At 40.0% G+C, this 20,910-nt stretch overlaps 1 protein-coding gene across 3 annotated transcripts in view; it reads left to right on the top strand.

The window, feature by feature from the left end:
* Positions 1 to 9,673: 9,673 nt before the first annotated feature.
* Positions 9,674 to 20,910, top strand: part of SLC25A16 (solute carrier family 25 member 16) — a 44,275-nt gene continuing 33,038 nt past the window's right edge. For 2 of the 3 annotated variants that reach the window (XM_081267025.1, XM_081267027.1), the window contains exons 1-2: positions 9,674 to 9,918; positions 20,654 to 20,746. In XM_081267025.1, the coding sequence (XP_081123151.1) occupies positions 9,798 to 9,918; positions 20,654 to 20,746 (214 nt within the window). In that variant the 5' untranslated portion in view covers positions 9,674 to 9,797. The remainder of the gene's footprint in view (positions 9,919 to 20,653; positions 20,747 to 20,910) is intronic. The other variant, XM_081267026.1, reaches the window with a different exon arrangement.

Genomic DNA, 20,910 nt, shown 5'->3' with positions numbered 1-20,910 from the left:
ATCACATGTAGGAAAGGCTTTCGTGAGAAGGTGACATTTGTGTAAAGTCTTAAAATAGCAAGGAAAGAGAAAGTTACATGAAACTTCTAGGGGGAAATCTGTGTAGGCAGAAGGAGAAGCATGTACAAAGTTCCTGTGGGCTGACTGCTTTGTTTTTATGAGGAACAACAAAGAAGCTGGGGTGACTGAAGGGAGTTGTTTTTAAGGATTTGAGGTTTCACCATGGATTTGGGATAGGAGCTCACATATTTTATGTTTTAAAGGATTGTTTTGAATGCTATGCTAAGAATAGACAGCAGAGGGCAACAGAAAGCAGGGAAACTAATTATGAAATTCAGTTTTGCGGACTTGAGAATAGAGATGCTATTTATTGATAAGTAGGAAGGCTGTAGGAATAGTATGTTTGGGAGAGAAGATCTGGAATTCAATTTTGAATATGAAAAATTGATGCCAGTTATATATACAAATGGAGATGTCCAGTTAGGCACGGGGCCCACACCATAGTTCCAGTTCCTGATAGTTTGAGGTAGGAGGATCACTTGAGCTCAGGATTTGGAGACCAGATTGGGCAACATAAAATAACATAAAATTAAATTTTTTTAATTATCTGGGCGCAGTGGCGCATGCCTGTAATCCCAGCAGCTCAGGAGGATGAGACAGGAGGATCAAAAGTTCAAAGCCAGCCTCAGTAATGGCCAGGCGCTAAGCAACTCAGTGAGATCCTTTCTCTAAATAAAATACAAACTAGTGCTGGGGATATGGCTCAGTGGTTGAGTGCCCCCTGTGTTCAATCCCTAGTACCAAAAATAAATAAATACATAAATAATTATTTTTTAAAAAATTATGGGGGCTGGGGCTGTTAGCTCAGTGGCAGAGCACTTGCCAAGCATGTGTGAAGCACTGGTTTCAATCCTTAGCACCGCATAAAAATAAATAAAATAAAGGCATTCTGTCCATATACAACTACTAAATAAATAAATAAATAAATAAATTACAGTTGCAGAGCTGCAAGGCTTATATTCAAAGCATAAAGTGGATTACTGTTATGTCAGTCATATTATATCCACTTTCCTTTTTTAAAAAATATATAATTTTTATAATTTTTAATTGTTGATGGACCTTTATTTTATTTACTTATGTATATGCAGTGCTGAGAATTAAACCCAGTGCCTCACACATGCTAGGCAAGTGCTCTACCATTGAGCCACAACCTCAGCCACAATTTCCTTTTTTTTTTTTTTAATGTTTTTAATTATTTATTTATTTTTATGTGGTGCTAAGGATCCAACTCAGGGCCTAGCCTGTGCCAGGTGAACGCTGAGCCACACCCCCAGCCCCATTTAAAAAAAAAAGAATTTTTTTTTTTTTTAGTTGTAGATAAACACAATACCTTTGTTTATTTTTTATTTTTTTTTTAAAGAGAGAGTGATAGAGGGAGAGGGAAAGAGAGAGAGAATTTTTAATATTTATTTTTTAGTTCTTGGCGGACACAACATCTTTGTTGGTATGTGGTGCTGAGGATCGAACCCGGGCCGCACGCATGCCAGGCGAGCTCGCCATCGCTTGAGCCACATCCCCAGCCCTGTTTGTTTCTTTTTATGTGGTGCTAAGAATCAAACCCAGTTCGATATAAAATTCAGTTTTGCAGATAATCATTCCTCCTCCCTCCTCACCTCTCATCCTGTGGTCCTTTTTCTGTACTGATAATGATAATTTCTTTGATTTTTAAGATATCCACCCTCTTTCTTTTTCCTCTCTAGTTTTCATATATGTGAGGAAATGCAAGATCTTTGATCTTCTGAGTTTGACTTATTTCGCTTAACATGATGGTCTCTAGTTCCATCCATTTTCCTGCAAATGCCATAATCTTATTTTTAAAATTTTATACCACATTTTCTTTCTTTTTTTTTTTTTTAAAGAGAGAGTGAGAATTTTTTAATATTTATTTTTTTTAGTTTTCGGTGGACACAACATCTTTGTTTGTATGTGGTGCTTGTAAGTGTCCTGCGAAACTTTGGAGAAGGAGAGACCACAGGAGACTAGCTCCATGCAATGGCAAGGGGGGGTTCATTAGGGATCCATTCTAGCGCGCTGGGGCTCTGTGCTCACTCAAGAAGGGAGAGCAGCCCAGAGCCCAGAGCAGAGGTCAAGCAGAGCTTAAGTACACTTTTTGGAGAGGGTGGGGGGCTTTGCATACATCAGAACAAATCATCATGAGGCGCGGGAAAATTGAACAACAACTCTGATACATGATTAGTCCATTCATTGGCGGGAACAGGCTGGGCAGGGGTGATTGGTCACTTCTAAACTGGGTACACATTCAAACTGATTGGTTCAGGCCCTGTGACAAACTGCACAGAGCCCTAGGCTGAATGGCCAGTAGGGCATTGTCTTAACTATCTCAGGAATCTGGGTGTAACAGAGGAACTTAATAGTACCTAATCAGCCCCATTTTTAAAAAATTTGTTGTAGGGGCTGGGGATGTGGCTAAAGCGGTAGCGCGCTCGCCTGGCGTGCGTGCGGCCCGGGTTCGATCCTCAGCACCACATACCAACAAAGATGTTGTGTCCGCCGATAAAATAAAAAAATATTAAAATTCTCTTTCTCTCCTCTCTCACTCTCTCTCTAAAAAAAAAAAAATTAAAAAAAACATAGAAAATTTGTTGTACTTAGTTATACATGACAATTCATTGTACACAAATAGAGCAAAGCAGGGCCTGGGGTTGTAGCTCAGCTGTAGAGCACTTGCCTAGCAAATGCGAGGCCCTGGGTTCAATCCTCAGCACCACATAAAAGTTAATAAATGGAGCAAAGGTATTGTGTCCAACTACAACTAAAAGATAAGTATTTTTTTAAAAATAGAGCAAAGCATTTTCATTCTTTGATTGTACATAACAGAATTGCACCATTCCTGCAATCTTTTTTTTTTTAATATTTATTATTATTTTTTTTTTTAGTTTTCGGTGGACACAACATCTTTGTTTGTATGTGGTGCTGAGGATCGAACCCTGGGCCGCACGCCTGTCAGGCGAGTGCGCTACCGCTTGAGCCACATCCCCAGCCCCCCATTCCTGCAATCTTATGTGTATGTAGGGTAATGATGTCCTTCTCATTCCACCATCTTTCCTGCCACATTTGCCCCCCTCTCCCCACCCTCCCCTTTGCCCAGTCCAAAATTCCTCCATTCCTCCCACGCACCCCCCCCACCATTATCCACTAATCAGATATCCCCAACATCCACTAATCAGAGAAAACATTTGGCCTTTGGGGATTGGCATACTTTGCTTACCATTATATTCTCCAAATCCATCCATTTATTTGCAAATGCCATAATTTTATTCTCTTTTAATGCTCTGTAATATTCCATTGTGTATATATATATACTATGATTTCTTTATTCATGTATCTATTGATGGATATCTAGGTCCCAGCTCTTTTTCATATTTTATTTAGAGACAGAGCTCCTAAATTGCTTAGGGCCTTGTTAAATTACTGAGATGGCTGTGAACTTATGATTCTCCTGCCTCAGCCTCCTGAGAAGCTGGGATTACAGGCATATGACACTGTGCCTGGCATGCATACCTTCATTTAAATATAGAAGATCAGGGCTGGGGATGTGGCTCAAGTGGTAGAGTGCTCACCTGGCATGTGTGCTGTAAAGGTAAAATTTCTAAGCTGATTCTAAACTGCAAAAGCCTGAGTTAAAGTGTAAAAGACTGGGCATTGTAAAGCTTCTAAATTGCAAAGCCTGAATTAAAATGTAAAAGACCGGGCATTGTAAAGTTTCTAAGCTGCAAAGCCTGAATTAAAATGTAAAAGACTAGGTATTGTTAAGTTCCTCTGCTACACCCAGAACCTGAAATTCCTGAGATAGTTAAGACAATGCCCTGCTGGCCATTTAGCCTAGAGCACTGTGCAGTTTGTCACAGGGCCCAATCCAATCAGTTTGAATGTGTACCCTGCTTAGGAGTGACCAATCACCCCTGCCCAGCCTGTTCCTGCCAATGAATGTGCTAATCTTGTCTCAGAGTTGTTGTTCAATTTTCTGGCGCCTCATGATGATTTGTTCTGATGTATGCAAAGCCCTGCCCTCCCCAAAAGTGTACTTAAGCTCTGCTTGACTTCTGCTCAGGGCTCTGGGCTGCTCTATCTTCCTGAGTGAGCCTGGAACCTCAGCATGCTGAATTAATAAATCCCCCTTGCCAATTGCATGAAGTCAGTCTCTTTTGTGGTCTCTTTCTCCGACACTCCCCTGGACCTGTACAGTGCCGGCCCAGGTTAGATCCTCAGCACCACATAGAAACAAAGATGTTGTGTCTGCTGATAACTAAAAAATAAAATATTAATAAATAAATAAATAAATATAGAAGATCAAATTTCTAGAAGATTGGTATTTTAAATCAACTTTACCCTAAGGGAGCTTTTGATTTTTATTATTATTATTTAAAATTTTTTTTAGTTGTCAATGGACTTTATTTTATTTTTTAATATGTGGTGCTAAGAATTGAACCCAGTTCCTTACACATTCGTGGCAAGCACTCTACCACTGAGCCACAAACCCAGTCCTTGATTTTTATTATTTTTAAAATATTTATTTATTTTAATACTAGGGATTGAACCCAGAGGCACTTTACCACTGAGCTACATCCCAACTCTTTTAAATGTTTTTCAAATTTTGAGACAGAGTCTCACCAAGTTACTGAGAGGTCTCCCTGTGTTGCTGGGGCTGGTCTTAAACTTGTGGTCCTTCTGTCTCAGGCTTCAGCGTTGCTGGGATTACAAGTTTGTGCCACTCCCTGGGGAGTCCTTGTCCCCACTTCCAAACCAATAATGATAAAATGGTTTTTGTGAAAAATTATAAAGTTGTTTTATTGCTTTGCTACCAAAGGAGACACACAGGGACTTCCATCCCAGAGGCTGTGATTCTGCCCATCAAGGGGAGCAGAGGGCTTTTAGATGGGTGATTCAAAGGCTACATTTCACATGTTCTGACTGGAGTTGTTAATTTGGGAAATAAGTTATTTCTGAGATCTTCTGGTGCCATCCCCAAAGTTTGAATTACTTTTCCTTGGCTCAAGGACAGGTAACTCTGCCTAGGATTGAGAGGAAAGATAATCCTATTTCCTCAGAGATCAGAAAGGGGAAAAGATTAGGGAGGAGGAAGGAGAGAGGAAAAGAAAGAAACAAATCCTTTCAAAAATAAGTTGAGGGGGCTGGGGATATAGCTCAGTTGGTAGAGAGTGCTTGCCTCACATGTACTGTAAGGGTCTGGTGAATGTGGGAGGAATAGACCACCAAGAGACCGGCTCATGCAACAGCAAAAGGGGTTTATTGAGGATCCAATCCAGTGTGCTGGGGCTCCAGGCTCACTCAAGATGGGAGAGCGGCCAAGAGCCCTGAGCAGGGGTTGAGCAGTGCTTAAGTACACTTTTTTAGGGAGGGCAGGGGCTTTACATACATCACAGTCTCCTTTAACAAATCACCATACACTGCAGGAAAATCAAACAACAATTCCCAAACATGATTATTAGTACATTCATTGGCGGGAACAGGTCGGGCGGTAGTGATAGGTCAGTCCTAAGAAGGGGGGGTACATTCAAACTGATTGGTTTGGGCCCTTGTCGCGTCTACCCGCCAGCAGGAATGACGACAACAAACAGGATTCTTCTCTAGCACGCTTTATTGGGAGCTTCCATTATGGTTCGTTGAGAGAAAGGATCCTGAGCCCGAAAAGACCACCCCTAATATACTAGAGCCGCGGCCTAAGTCTCATGTGATTGGACAAAAGCGCATAGCAACACAGCAGCAGCCAATAAGGCAAGGAATTCAGCACTGGCGCCCAGAGCCAGGAAGTACAGGTCAACTGGTTCTTACCAGTTTTTACTGGTTCTTAGAACACTCAGCACATTATCATATCGGCTTGCTCCGGAACTGGCCGACCACAAAGCACTGAGTTATTGTCCAAGAACTAAGCCAACACCCACACAAGGCAGCGCAGCAAAATGGCTCACCACAGGCCCTGAATGCCTATGTGCCAAACTGCACAGGGTCCAGGTTATTTAACAACTAAATGATCAGTACAGGGCACTGTCTTAACTGCCTCAGGAATTTCAGGTTCTGTGTGCAGTACAGAAACTTTACAATACCTAGTCCTTTACATTTTAACTCAGGCTTTGCAGCTTAGAAACTTTACCCTTTCAGTACAAGGCCCTGGGTTCAATCCCTAGCAAAATAAATAAATAAAAATAAATAAATGCATTAAGTACAATCTTTTTTTTTTCTCCTATGGAAGTCACAATCTTCTTTAAAGCTAAGTAATATTCCCATGTATGTGTGTGTGTGTGTGTGTGTGTGTGTGTATCTAACATTTTTTTAATCCATTAATCTGTTGAAGGGCACCTAGGTTGGTTCCGTAGTTTAGCTATTGTGAGTTGAACTGCTATAAACATTGCTGTGGCTGCATCACTATAGTATCCTTTGGGTATAAAATGAGAAGTGGGATAGCTGGGCCAAATGGTGGTTCCATTTCAAATTTTTCGAGGAATCTCCATACTGCTTTCCATAGTGGTTGCACCAATTTGCATTCCCACCAGCAATGTATGAGTGTATCCCACATCCTCACCAACATTTATTGTTGTTTGTGTTCTTTTTTTTTTTTTTTTCTGATCCTGGGTATTGAACTCAGGGGCACTTGACCACTGAGCCACATCCCCAGCCCTATTTTGTATTTTATTTAGAGACAGGATCTCACTGAGTTGGTTAGTGCCTCGCCTTTGTTGAGGCTAGCTTTGAACTTGTGATCCTCTTGCCTCAGCCTCCTGAGCTGCTGGGCTTACAGGCATACCACCACACCACATCTGGCTGTGGTTTGTGTTCTTTTATTCTTTTTTTTTTTTTTTTTTTTTTTGTGGTGCTGGGGTTGGAACCCAGGGCCTCATGAATGCAAGTTAAGTATTCTACCAGCCAGGTATCCTATATCCTTTTATTTTTTAATTGATATTATTTTTTTTTCAAATATACAACAGCGGAATGCATTACAATTTTTATTACACATATAGAGCACAATTTTTCATATCTTTGTATATAAAGTATGTTCACACCAATTCATGTCTTTATGCATGTACTTTTTTTTTGCATTACAATTCTTATTACACATATATACCACAATTTTTCATATCTCTGTAGGTAAAGTATGTTGACACACAATTCGTGTCTTCATACATGTACTTTGGATAATAATGTCCATCACATTCCACCATCCTTGCTAATCCCCTTCCCCTCCCCTACCCCAGCCCTTGATAATTGCCATTCTGACAGGGGTGAGATAAAATCTTAGTGTAGTTATGATTTGCATTTCTCTACTTGCTAAAGATTAGAAAAATCTTTTTATTATTATTATTTACTTGTTGATGGGCCTTTTTTTTTTAAAGAGAGAGAGAGAGACTTTTTTTAAATATTTATTTTTTAGTTTGCAGCGGACACAACATCTTTATTTGTATGCGGTGCTTTATTTGTATGTGGTGCTGAGGTTCGAACCCAGCGATGCGCGCATGTCAGGCGAGCGTGCTACCGCTTGAGCCACATCCCCAGCCCGATGGACCTTTTTTTACTTGTTTGTATATGGTGCTGAGAATTGAACCCAGTGCCTCATACATGCCAAGCAAGTACTCTTTCACTGAGCGACAACCCCAGACCTAGAAAAACCTTTTGAACATTTTTCCATATATTTGTTGATCAATTGCATTTCTTCTTCTGTTGGAGTGTCTGTTCAGTTCTTTAGTCCAATTTTTTTGGGGAGGGGTGTACCAGGCATTGAACTCAGGGGCACTCAATCACTGAGACACATTCCTAGCCCTGTTTTGTATTTTATTAGAGACAGGGTCTTACTGAGTTGCTTAGTGCCTCGCTTTTGCTGAGGCTGGCTTTGAACTTGAGATCCTCCTGTCTCAACCTCCAGAGCCACTGGGATTATAGGTGTGAGCCACCCCACCCAGCCTAGCCCACTTATTGAGTGGGTTGTTTTTTGGTGTTTGCTGATAAATGGATGGAGCTGGAGAATATCATGCTAAGTGAAATAAGCCAGTCCCCCAAATCAAAGGCTGAGTGTTTTCTCTGATATCAGATGCTAATTCACAATAAGGGGTGGAGGGCTAGGGAAGAGTTACTTCAGATTAGGTAGAGGGGAGTGAGGAAGGGGAGGGGGACTGGGGATAGGAAGAATAGTAGAATGAATCAGACATTATTACCCTATATACATATATGACTACATGAAGAGTGGGGTTCTACATCATGTATAAGCAGAAGAATGAGAAATTATACTCCATTATATATGGTTAGCAAGGTGCATTCTACTGTCATGTATAATTAATTTAAAAAATTAAAAAAAATAAGTCACAGTGACAGAGCATCAAGGGCTATATTCAAAGTATGAAGTGGATGACTGTTACAAACTAGCTTGTTTTAATGACTAGGGCCCCAAAGAAAGAATAACCTGTTTAGCTCTAGAGCTACTTTAGGATGTGTGTATGTGTGTGTGTGTGTGTGTGTGTGTGTGTGTGTGTGTCCCTGTCCCTTGATGCCTGCGCAAATGTGGCATGGGTGCTTTGGAATCTTAGTGGGGCTTAGGGAGGGCAGCGACTGAAATTCAATGAGGAGCTCTGAGAAAGCAGAGTTGGAATAGTAAGCGAAGAGATACTTGGAGAGAATGAAAAGCTGAAGATTGATTCTGGAAAGGGTGCATTTTAGGGAGGTTAGAAAGCATCTCAGTGGGTGGTTACAACTCAATATAGGCCAAAGAATGGGAAAGCATTTTGAGGTAGTGTTTTGTTTTTTTTTTTTTTTTTTTGGGGGGGGAGGTAACTGGAGGTAATGCAGGGGTACTTGGCGCCTGAGCCACATCCCCAGCCCTGTTTTGAATTTTATTTAGAGACAGGGTCTCACTGAGTTGTTTAGCACTTGGCTTTTGCTGAGGTTGGCTTTCAACTTGTGATCCTCCTGTCTCAGCCTCCCAAGCCACTGAAATTACAGGTATGTGCGGAGTCTGGGCAGGTAGTGGATTTTGACAGGACCCTGAATAGCCACCCTTTCCATCTTCCGCCCTGAAAAGCAAAGCAGGCCTGGCAGATGCCCTTAATTCCAGTGACATGAGAGACTGAGATAGGATAATCACATGTTTGAACCCAGTTTTAGCAATTTGGTAAGAGCCAAGGCAACTTAGTGAGACACTGTCTCAAAATTAAAAATATAAAAGGCTGGGGATGTGGTTCAATGGTTAAGTGACCCTGGATTCAATCCCCAGTATAAAAACAAACACTGCAAATTGGGTAGTAGATGCCAGGCACAGTGGCGCAGGCCTTTAATCCCAGGAGCTCCAGAGGCTGAGGCAGGAAGATTGTGAGTTTAAAGCAAAAGCGAGGTGCTAAGCAACTCAGTGAGGCCCTGTCTCTAATAAAATACAAACAGGGCTGGGGATGTGGCTCAGTAATTGAGTGCCCCTGAGTTCAATCCCCAATACCCCCAAATTAGAAAAAAACTAGGGGAGTAGAGAAGTGGGGCAAGGCTCGCTGGGGAGACCAGCCCAGAGACCGCGGTCTCCCTCAGGCCCCGCCCCACTCCAGACCCCTTGGGGCGTGACCCAGGCTCCGCCCCTGGGTTACGCCATCAGCGGGCGCCGTACCTGGAATCATTCGGCCCCGCCAGCTCGGCGGTCGGCCACCTGTCACTGCAGGCACCAGCCATGGTTCTGTTCAGTGGTTTGTAAGTTGGCAACCCACGTCCCCGCGGTGACTGTGGTCCTGATGGCTGCAGCGGCGGCCCTGGCAGCGGCCGAAGCCCCTCCCGCCATGCCGCAGGCGGCAGGGGCCGGAGGGCCTACGGCCCGTCGTGACTTCTACTGGCTGCGCTCCTTCTTGGCCGGAGGTGAGTGTCCGCCCCGAAGTCTTCTGGTTGCTTTCCTCCGGCTAAAATCGCTGGCAGATCGGGTGCTGGCGGCCTCTACGATATTCCTACTCTGCTTCAGTACCCTGCAGGATGTTTACCCATACCTGCCTGTAATCTCATTCTAATAATCCTTGACTTGTGCCAGCCAGGTTCAAGGGAGTGGGACCTTGGGCTCTTGGGAAGAGGTTGGAGACGTGGAAGGACTAAGTCAAGCTGATATTATCCAGAGTTGGATAGCCAGGAAAAGAGGGAGATCCCTTACACGAAACATACTGGGCACTCCTTTCTTTTGTAAAGACTGGGTAACTGAGTGTGCAATTAGGTTTTGCTGTTTGCTTAAAGGAAAATAAATATTGGAGGTCAGCTTTTTAAAGATGACTGAGAAATTGTGTAAAATTAGCAAACTGTGTCAAAACTACTTGACAAGCCCTACTATTGATCTGACCACGAGACCAGAACATTCACATTGTCTCAAAGAAATTTCCTCTGCCTTATCATAAAGAAGTGTTTTAATCTCTTCCCTCATGGTGTAATTGCTTGTCTGGGTTATCATCACTTAGTTATTTGACAGAGAATTTTAAAATTCCACATTATGAAGACTTGTTGAAATATATTATCTGTATTTTGCAGCAGTAACAACAATTAGTTTGTCCTCCTGATAAAAAGGGCATTCATTTATTCGTACTGGGAATATTTGAGTGCCAGATATGTGCCTACTTTTTGCTTTAGTATACGTCAAAGAACACAAGAAAGGGGCTGGGGTTGTGACTCAGAGGTAGAGCGCTCCCCTAGCACGTGTGAGGCCCTGGGTTTCATCCTCAGCATTACATAAAAATAAATAAAGGTATTGTGTCCAACTACAACTAAAAAATAAATATTTAAAAAAAGGAACAAAAGAAATATCTATACCTTCCTGGAGTTTATGTTGGTTATGGAGTTGTAAGGTGAAGAATAAACAGAATGAAAATATAGTATGTTAGAAGGTGATGAATGCAATGGGAAGAAGTAGAAAGAAGAGAGGGAAGGCAGTGGAGTGGACAGTATTAAAGATGATGGCTGTGGTGTCTCACTGAGAGATTGAAACTTGAAACTTGAGCAAAAATTTTTTTTTGGTACTAGATGTACTAGATATTGAACCCAGGAGTGCTTTACCACTGAGCTACATCCCCACCCTTTTTTTTTTTTAAAGAGAGAGTGAGAGAGGAGAGAGAGAGAGAGAGAGAGAGAGAATTTTTAATATTTATTTTTTAGTTTTCGGCGGACACAACATCTTTGTTTGTATGTGGTGCTGAGGATCGAACCCGGGCCGCACGCATGCCAGACGAGCGCGCTACCACCTGAGCCACATTCCCAGCCCCATCCCCACCCTTTTAATTTTCTTATTTTGAGACAGAAGCTTGCTAAATTGCTGAGGCTGGCCTTGAACTTGTATCCTTCTGCCTCAGTCTCCTGAGTCACTGGGATTACAAATGTGTGCAACAATGCCTGGCAGAGAAGGCAAAGACTTTAAAGCCAGAAGTCTGGTCTGCTGCAAGACTTTTGGCTGAAGACAAGTGGTGTTGATTAGGGAAGGAAGTTAGGTAAAGGGAGAAGAAAATGAAGGGATCTTCCAAATCATAAAGATTCTGATTTTTACTCAGAGTGAAATGGGGAAATATTACAGATTTTTGTGTGTATCTATGTGTGCTGGTGCTTGAACCCAGGGCTCTTGTGCACTGAGCCACACCCCCAACCTTTTTTGTTTTATTTTTAGACAGGGGATCCCTAAGTTGATGAGGCTGGCTTTGAATTGCCATCCTCCTACCTCAGCCACCCAGGTCACTGGGATTACAGATGTGGATCACTGTACCTGGCAACATTACAGATATTGAGCACAAAAGTGTCAGGCTATGACCTGGCTGCTCTGTTGAGAAAAACTGTAAGATGCACATATAGAAGCAAAGAGACCAGTTTGGGAGTTATTACAGTAATTTCAATGATAGATGATAGTGGCTTGGATCAGCATAGTAGCTGTGAAGTTGGTGAGAAGTTGTGAGATTATGGATATATATATACACACACACACACACACACACACACACACACACATACATACTCATACATACAACAAATAGGATTTTCTGACTGATTAGAGGTGAGGTGAGGGAAAGTCAAAGATGATTTGTTTTGGCCTGAGCCAAAAGGAGGTAGCTGTCATTGACTGAAGGCTATCATTGGAGCAATTTTTGTGGTGGTTTTTGGAAAGAGATCAGAAGTTGTTTTGAACATGTTGTATTTTATAATGTGGACTGGGTGTTGAACTAAATTCTTGGGAGATGTAGATTAGAATAGCAAGCAGGACTCATGTACTGCTGGTCGTACTATAGATTGGTAAAACCACTCCGAAGCACTGGTTAAGCAGTTATTTATGAAGCTGAATATTTGCATGCTATATATCTAATGGTTCCTAAGCATATACCAATATATAGACTGTATTTTTTTGTAGTTGCCATATTCATAATAGCCCAAACCTAGAAGCAACCCCAATTTCTGTCAAAGTTAGGATGTGTAACTAAAATATGGTATACTAATAAATGAGATACTATGCATCACTGAAAATTAATGAATTATTGCCACACTTAACAATATGGAAGAATGTCACAAACATAATATTGAACAGCAGAAACCAGACAGTAGACTATGCATATACTGTGTCATTTTGTTTGTATAAAGGTCAAATATGATCAAAATTAAATCTATGTTGTTAAAATCAGAAGAGTAGTTGATTATTTCTGAGGAGGGACAGATAGTATTTTGGGGAGCATTGGAAAAAGACTTTTGGGGGCTTAGTATAAGTATCCTATTTCTTTTCTTTTTTTGTGTGTATGTGTTATTTTTTATTTTATTTATTTATTTATTTATTTAAATTTTAATATTTATTTTTTAGTTTTCGGCAGACACAACATCTTTGTTTGTATGTGGTGCTAAGGATCGAACCTGGGCCGCACACATGCCAGGCTAGTGCGCTACCGCTTGAGCCACATCCCCAGCCCATATTTTATTTATTTTTTTACGTGGTGCTGAAGACCCAACCCAGTGCCTCACATGTGCTAGGCAAGCACTCTGCCACTAAGCTATAACCCCAGCCCAAGTATCCTATTTCTTTTTTTTTTTTAAAGAGAGAGTGAGAGAGGAGAGAGAGAGAGAGAGAGAGAGAGAGAGAGAGAGAGAGAGAGAGAGAGAGAGAATTTTTAATATTTATTTTTTAGTTCTCGGAGGACACAACATCTTTGTTGGTATGTGGTGCTGAGGATCGAACCCGGGCCGCATGCATGCCTGGCCAGCCCGCTACCGCTTGAGCCACATCCCCAGCCCCCAGTATCCTATTTCTTGATCTTAACATGATTTTATTCACTTTGCACTAATTTGTTAGGTGGCATGCTTATGATTTTTGTACTTTTATGTTTGTATCTTATACTTTACTATAGAAAAATTTAATGAAAGAGGAAAGATTGGAAATAGCAAATATAGGAAATACTACAAAGGAATCTTGATTAAGCCAGATGGTTTTTAGAAGTTTCTATAGTATTTTATTTTATTTTTTGAACTCAGGGTACTGAACTACTGTGCTACATCCCTAGTCATTTTATTTTTAATTTAATTTTTTTGAGAGAGGGGAGAGAGAGAGAGAGAGAGAGAGAGAGAATTTTTTTTTAATATTTATTTTTTAGTTTTTGGCGGACACAACATCTTTGTTGGTATGTGGTGCTGAGGATCGAAGAACCGGGGCCGCACACATGCCAGGTGAGCGCGCTACCGCTTGAGCCACATCCCCAGCCCTTATTTTTTATTTTGAAACAGGGTCTCAATAAGTTTCCTAGGTTGGCCTTGAACTTGTGATCTTTCTGCCTCAGCCTTCTGAGTTTCTGTGATTATAGGCATGTGCCACCATGTCTTATTCCATAGGATTTTTGCCTTTTTTTTAAAAGTAGGCTTACTGAAGTATACTTTATTTTTTTTTTAAAGAGAGAGTGAGAGAGAGGAGAGAGAGAGAGAGAGAGAGAGAGAGAGAGAGAGAGAGAGAGAGAGAGAGAATTTTTAATATTTATTTTTTAGTTCTCGGCGGACACAACATCTTTGTTCGTATGTGGTGCTAAGGATCGAACCCAGGCCGCACGCACACCAGGCGAGCCCTCTACCGCTTGAGCCACATCCCCAGCCCTGAAGTATACTTTATATACAGTAAAATTCACTCTTTTGAGGTACATAGTTAAATTCATCTTTCCAAAAATGTATAAAGTCCACCATAGTCAAGATATAGAATAGTTTCATCACCCCAAAATAGTTCTACTTCCCTTGTGTCATTCTCCTCCTGTCATCCTCAGCTCCTGACAAGCACAGATCTATCTTCTGAGGCAAAAGGATTGAAACTCTAAGGCCAGCCTGGGCAATTAAGGGAGAGCCTGTCTCAAAAAAAAAAAAAAAAAAAAAAATTGGGGACTAGGGATATAACTTGAAGGTAGACCATTGCTTAGCATGCATGAAGCCCTGGTTCAATCTTTAGTACCACCTAAATGGAATATCTGGCTTTCTTAGCTTAGCAAAATGTTTTGAAAATTTACCCATGTTGTATGTATCAGAAGTTTGTTCCTTTTTTTTTTTTTTCCTTCTCTCTCACTGTTGTGGATCAAATCCAGGGCCTCACTTGCTAGGCAAGAACTCTACCACTGAATTATACTTCTAGCCCTTGTTTTCCTCATATCTATCTATAATGGGGATCAAACCCTGGGTACTTTACTACTAAGCAATGTCCCCAGCCATTTGGAATTTTAAAACATTAAATATTTTTATTTTTATTTATGTTTTTGTTTTTGCAGTACTGAGTATTGAACCCGGGGAAACCATATCTACCACTGACTATATCTCTGGCCCTTTTTATTTTTTATTTTAAGATAGGGTCTTGGTAAGTTTCCCAGACTGGCCTTGAACTTGCAGTCTTCTTGCCTCAGCCTCTCTGATACCACCATGCTGCTGTTCCTTTTTTTTTTTTTTTTTATAGTTGTAAATGGATAGAATGCCTTTATTTTATTTGTTTATTTTTATGTGGTACTAAGGACCAAACCCAGTGCCTCACACATGGTAGGCAAATGCTCTGCCACTGAGCTACAGCCCCAGCCCCGCTGCTGTTCCTTTTTACTAACAATATTTTTTACTAATAATATTTTTACTAATAACTTTTTACTAATAATATTTTGTTGTATGGATATACCAAAGTTTCTTTCTTTCTTTTTTCTTCCTTTCTTTTTTGAAATTTTTTTTCTTACATAGCTCAGGCTGGTCTCAAAAATTCCTGGGTTCAAGTGATCCTCCCACCGGAGCCTCCCAAGTAGCTGGAACTAGACATGTGTGCCACTGTGCTTAGCCACATCTGTTGATGAAAATTTGATTTCTTTCTGGTTTTCCACTATCTGACTTAAGAGACTATGAAAAGTAGTCTTTTATGTGAGTTTCATCCCCTGGATGAAATCCTTTGGTTTCTTTATCCTTGGGCAAATTTCTAGGAAGGGACTCCTTACTTTTTTTTTTTTTTTTTTGGTGTTGGGGATTGTGCATGCGAGGCAAGGACTCTACTAACTGAGCTATATTCCCAGCCCTGACTCCTTGGCTTTAAGAGTATCGTATAGGCTGGGGTTGTGGCTCAGTGGTAGAGTGCTTGCCTTTAATGTGTGAGGCACTGGGTTTGATTCTCAGCACCACATACAAATAAAAAATAAAGGCCCATCAACAACTAAAATAATTAAAGAAATAAAATAAAAAAAAAGACATCTAAAAAAGAAAAAAAAGGACATCTTCCACAGTTACTTTAAAAAAAGAAAAGAATATCATGTTTAACTTTTTAAAATATACATTTCACAATTTATAAAAAGATGACAATAAACATGTTTACTTCCTTTTACTCTTTGATAGTATGAAAAATTACAATCATCTTCTCTCAGGTTGGAATTAAAAAAAAAAAAAAGGAAGCTAGGAGTGGTGGCACATCTTAGCTACTCAGGACCAGGAGTTTAAGGCAGCTGCTCCTAGGCCAGGCTGGCTCCAGTTAGAGACCTCTGTGCTTTTTGGCTGGTGCAGTGGAGGAAAGGGCTCCAGAAGATTTATGAACCTTGAGAACCAGCCCTTAACTTTATTTTTTTTAATTTATAATTTTTGCAGTGCTGGGGATTGAACTCGGCAAGTGCTCTACCAATAAGCTACATCCTCTGCCTGTACTTAATTTAATAAGAAATTGCCAATTCTGAACACTGTGATGTACACATGTAATCACAGCAGTTCCTGAGGCTGAGACAGGATGATTGCGAGTTTGAGGCCAGCCTCAGCAATTAGCAAGGCCCTAAGCAACTTAATGAGACCCTGCCTCAAAAATAAAAAGGACTGGGGATGTAGCTCAGTGGTAAAGTACCCCTGTTTTAACTCCCAGTACCAAAAAATAAATAAATAAATAATAAATAATCCCAGTTACTTGGGAGGCTAAGACATGAGGATGACAAGTTCAAGGCCAATTGTGGCAGCTTAAAGAGACCCTATCTCAGGAAAAAAAACACCCCCCCACACACACACATGTAAGGGCCTGGGGATGTAGTTCAGTGGTAGAGTGTTCCTGAGCTCAATCCCCACTACCAAAAACAAAACAAAACAAAACAAAAAACCCCTGCTAAGTTATTTCCCAAAGCATCTGTTTCATTTTTTTATCCCCACTGCCTTGTCAGTACTTGTTGGTATTGTTAGGGTGTCTATGTATGTTTTTCACTTTTACAAGTGTTTAGTGTTATCTAATTGTGATTTTAATTCTTATTTTTCTTGAAGAAAATGATGCTGAGCATCTTTTCATTTTATTGCCCATCTGTGTTTCTTTTGTTAAGTGCTGGTTCAAATTTTTGGAAGGCATGACTTTGAAGGTTGTATAGGAGTTTCACATCCAGGTGATAGGAAGGAATACTGCTGGGCAAGTTATTTAACCTCTTGTACCTTAGTTTACCCATCCTCAAAAGATAATATAAGTCTACTTACCTTAAATAATTGTTCTAATGAATAAACTGGAATAGTAAAAGCCTTGGCACAGGCCCACAATTAAATTTCTTAGGCTAGTGCCTGGTACAAAGTAAATACTGAGTATTTGTTAACTATTATGGTTAGCAGTGCTTTGGGCAAATCTCTTTTGTTCAATATTCCTTTTCTTTCTTTCTTTCTTTTTTTTTTTTTTATTGCTTCTACCACTGAACTACCTCTAGTCTAGTTTCTTTCTCTTAAAAGAAAGATAAAAGCAGCAGCTGGGCGCAGTGGTGCTCCTGTTTTCTCAGCTGCTCTGGAGGTTGAAGCAGGAGGATATCAAGTTCAAGGCCAGCTTTGGCCATTTTGGGGGGGACTTTGTCTCAAAATGAAAATAAAAAGAGGTCAGTGGTAGAGTACCCCTGGGTTCAATTTTCAGTACTGAAAAATAAATAAATAGATAGATAAATGGGTGGTGGTGCTGGAAATATGGTATAGCACAGTGGTAGAGTGCTTCTTAGCTTGTACAAGTTCCTAGATTTGATCTCTTGCACTGCAAAATAAAGATGAAAGCTACTTGACCTAACTCAAATGGACTATTGGGTTGATTAATTAAGCTTTGAAGCAGTAGGAAATTAAGATACTATTAAAGTAAACTACTTATTGAATACATTCTAAATAATTTCATTTGGTGGTTAATCCATACATGACTGAGAAGATAATAATGTATCATAAAATAATATGAAAGCAAATAAAACCAGATGCAAATGACTTTTAATTTATCCTCAATTTTGGATAGCCTGCTATTTCTATTAGTTCAAATAAGAAAAAAAATAAAACTTTTATAAATATAAACTTTAATTTATTTTTTTAAAGAGAGAGTGAGAGAGGGGAGAGAGAGAGAGAGAGAGAGAGAGAGAGAGAGAGAGAGAGAATTTTTAATATTTATTTTTTAGTTCTTGGCGGACACAACATCTTTGTTGGTATGTGGTGCTGAGGATTGAACCTGGGCCGCACGCATGCCAGGCGAGCGTGCTACCGCTTGAGCCACATCCCCAGCCCAAATATAAACTTTTATATTACAGTACAAATATATGTTTAATTTTTGGATATCTCAAAGGGTGGGCTTTAATATTAGTTAAACGCTGAGCTGTCAAGTACAGTGGGTATGGACTTTATATGATTTTATGGGCTAGACCCTGCATTGGTCTTTGGTGATGCATCAGTGAAGGAGATCCACAAAATTCTTGTCCTCTTGACCCTTCTGAAATACAGATTTTTTAAATATTTATTTTTTAGTTGTAGTTCAACACATTATCTTTATTCTATTTGTTAATTTATATGTGGTGCTGAGGATTGAAACCAGGGCCTTGCACGTGCTAGGCAAGTGCTCTACCTCTGAGCCACAACCCCAGCCCCTGAAATACATATTTGATGGTGAAGAATTTAATGTACTCATAAAGAAACCAAAGTTTTTTTTTGCTCACCTTTTATAATAGTAACAACTCATCTTATTGAGTGCTTCTACAATACAGGAAAGTATTGTAGAAAAGTCTTTATGTGATCACTCTTGAAGCATTCCATGCTGATAGGTCAGTAGCATTCTGATCAATGCTAAAGTCCATGTAAGCACTTTACTCTGTTTTCATTCACACATATGGCCAGTGGCACAAAGTAGAAACTAAATACAAAGTTGCTGAATGTATAAATGAATGACTGCTTTTATGGGTAAAAGTTGGTTGTTTTGGGGCTGGGGTTGTTGCTCAGTGGTAGAGCACTTGCCTGGCATGTGTGAGGCCCTGGGTTTGATCCTCAGCACCATTTATAAACAAATACATACATAAATAAAATAAAGGTCCATTGACAACTAAAAAAAAATAACAACAAAAAAAGTTGGTTGTTTTAATGTAAAATTCATCCAAGAAGAAGAGATGCTTTGCAGTTGGGTAAATACCTTTAAGTGGTAGTCTCCATAGATACATTTTAGCAAAATTCCAGGGTTTATCAGGCACTGGGGAGTGATTTATACTCCCCAAACTTATTTTTAAGTCTGACATTCTCTTTTTTTTTTTTTTTTTAAAGAGAGAGTGAAAGGAGGGAGGGAGGGAGGGAGGGAGAGAGAGAGAGAGAGAGAGAGAGAGAGAGAGAGAGAGAGAGAATTTTTAATATTTATTTTTTAGTTCTTGGCGGACACAACATCTTTGTTGGTATGTGGTGCTGAGGATTGAACCTGGGCCGCACGCATGCCAGGCGAGCGTGCTACCGCTTGAGCCACATCCCCAGCCCAAATATAAACTTTTATATTACAGTACAAATATATGTTTAATTTTTGGATATCTCAAAGGGTGGGCTTTAATATTAGTTAAACGCTGAGCTGTCAAGTACAGTGGGTATGGACTTTATATGATTTTATGGGCTAGACCCTGCATTGGTCTTTGGTGATGCATCAGTGAAGGAGATCCACAAAATTCTTGTCCTCTTGACCCTTCTGAAATACAGATTTTTTAAATATTTATTTTTTAGTTGTAGTTCAACACATTATCTTTATTCTATTTGTTAATTTATATGTGGTGCTGAGGATTGAAACCAGGGCCTTGCACGTGCTAGGCAAGTGCTCTACCTCTGAGCCACAACTCCAGCCCCTGAAATACATATTTGATGGTGAAGAATTTAATGTACTCATAAAGAAACCAAAGTTTTTTTTTGCTCACCTTTTATAATAGTAACAACTCATCTTATTGAGTGCTTCTACAATACAGGAAAGTATTGTAGAAAAGTCTTTATGTGATCACTCTTGAAGCATTCCATGCTGATAGGTCAGTAGCATTCTGATCAATGCTAAAGTCCATGTAAGCACTTTACTCTGTTTTCATTCACACATATGGCCAGTGGCACAAAGTAGAAACTAAATACAAAGTTGCTGAATGTATAAATGAATGACTGCTTTTATGGGTAAAAGTTGGTTGTTTTGGGGCTGGGGTTGTTGCTCAGTGGTAGAGCACTTGCCTGGCATGTGTGAGGCCCTGGGTTTGATCCTCAGCACCATTTATAAACAAATACATACATAAATAAAATAAAGGTCCATTGACAACTAAAAAAAAATAACAACAAAAAAAGTTGGTTGTTTTAATGTAAAATTCATCCAAGAAGAAGAGATGCTTTGCAGTTGGGTAAATACCTTTAAGTGGTAGTCTCCATAGATACATTTTAGCAAAATTCCAGGGTTTATCAGGCACTGGGGAGTGATTTATACTCCCCAAACTTATTTTTAAGTCTGACATTCTCTTTTTTTTTTTTTTTTTTAAAGAGAGAGTGAAAGGAGGGAGGGAGGGAGGGAGAGAGAGAGAGAGAGAGAGAGAGAGAGAGAGAGAATTTTTAATATTTATTTTTTAGTTCTCGGCGGACACAACATCTTTGTTGGTATGTGGTGCTGAGGATCAAACCCAGGCCGCACGCATGCACGGCGAGCGCACTACCGCTTGAGCCACATCCCCAGCCCAAGTCTGACATTCTCAATTATTAAATTACAGGAAATGGGGGCAAATCATCTGCATATCCCTGCTACTGGGCAATTCTATCCATGGAGACCAAATTAAAGATCAGTGGGTTTGCTGGTTGGACAAATAAGGATTTCCCTGTAGAAAGAAATGATATGCAATTTATTTCTGACCTTTTAAACAATTTTTAGGGATTGCCGGATGCTGCGCCAAAACAACGGTTGCTCCTTTGGATCGAGTAAAAGTTTTATTACAAGCTCACAATCACCATTACAAGCATTTAGGTAAGTTAATAGATTATAAAAATGAAAGTGAAATAAAAAAATTATCCATCTGCTTGCTGGTTTCCCATTATAAATTATAATGGAAAGAGGTAGAAAAGGGAATTCAAATTTGGTGGTAAATATAAGTTATATGTCTCTTATTCATTTTAATCTGTTCATTTGTA

This window comes from Spermophilus citellus (genome assembly GCF_964194105.1).
Source record: "Spermophilus citellus genome assembly, chromosome: 15".
In the NCBI taxonomy this organism is placed as follows: domain Eukaryota; kingdom Metazoa; phylum Chordata; class Mammalia; order Rodentia; family Sciuridae; genus Spermophilus; species Spermophilus citellus.
The sequence above is the reverse complement of the archived record's forward strand: the minus strand, read 5'-3'. Positions and strand labels throughout refer to the sequence as shown.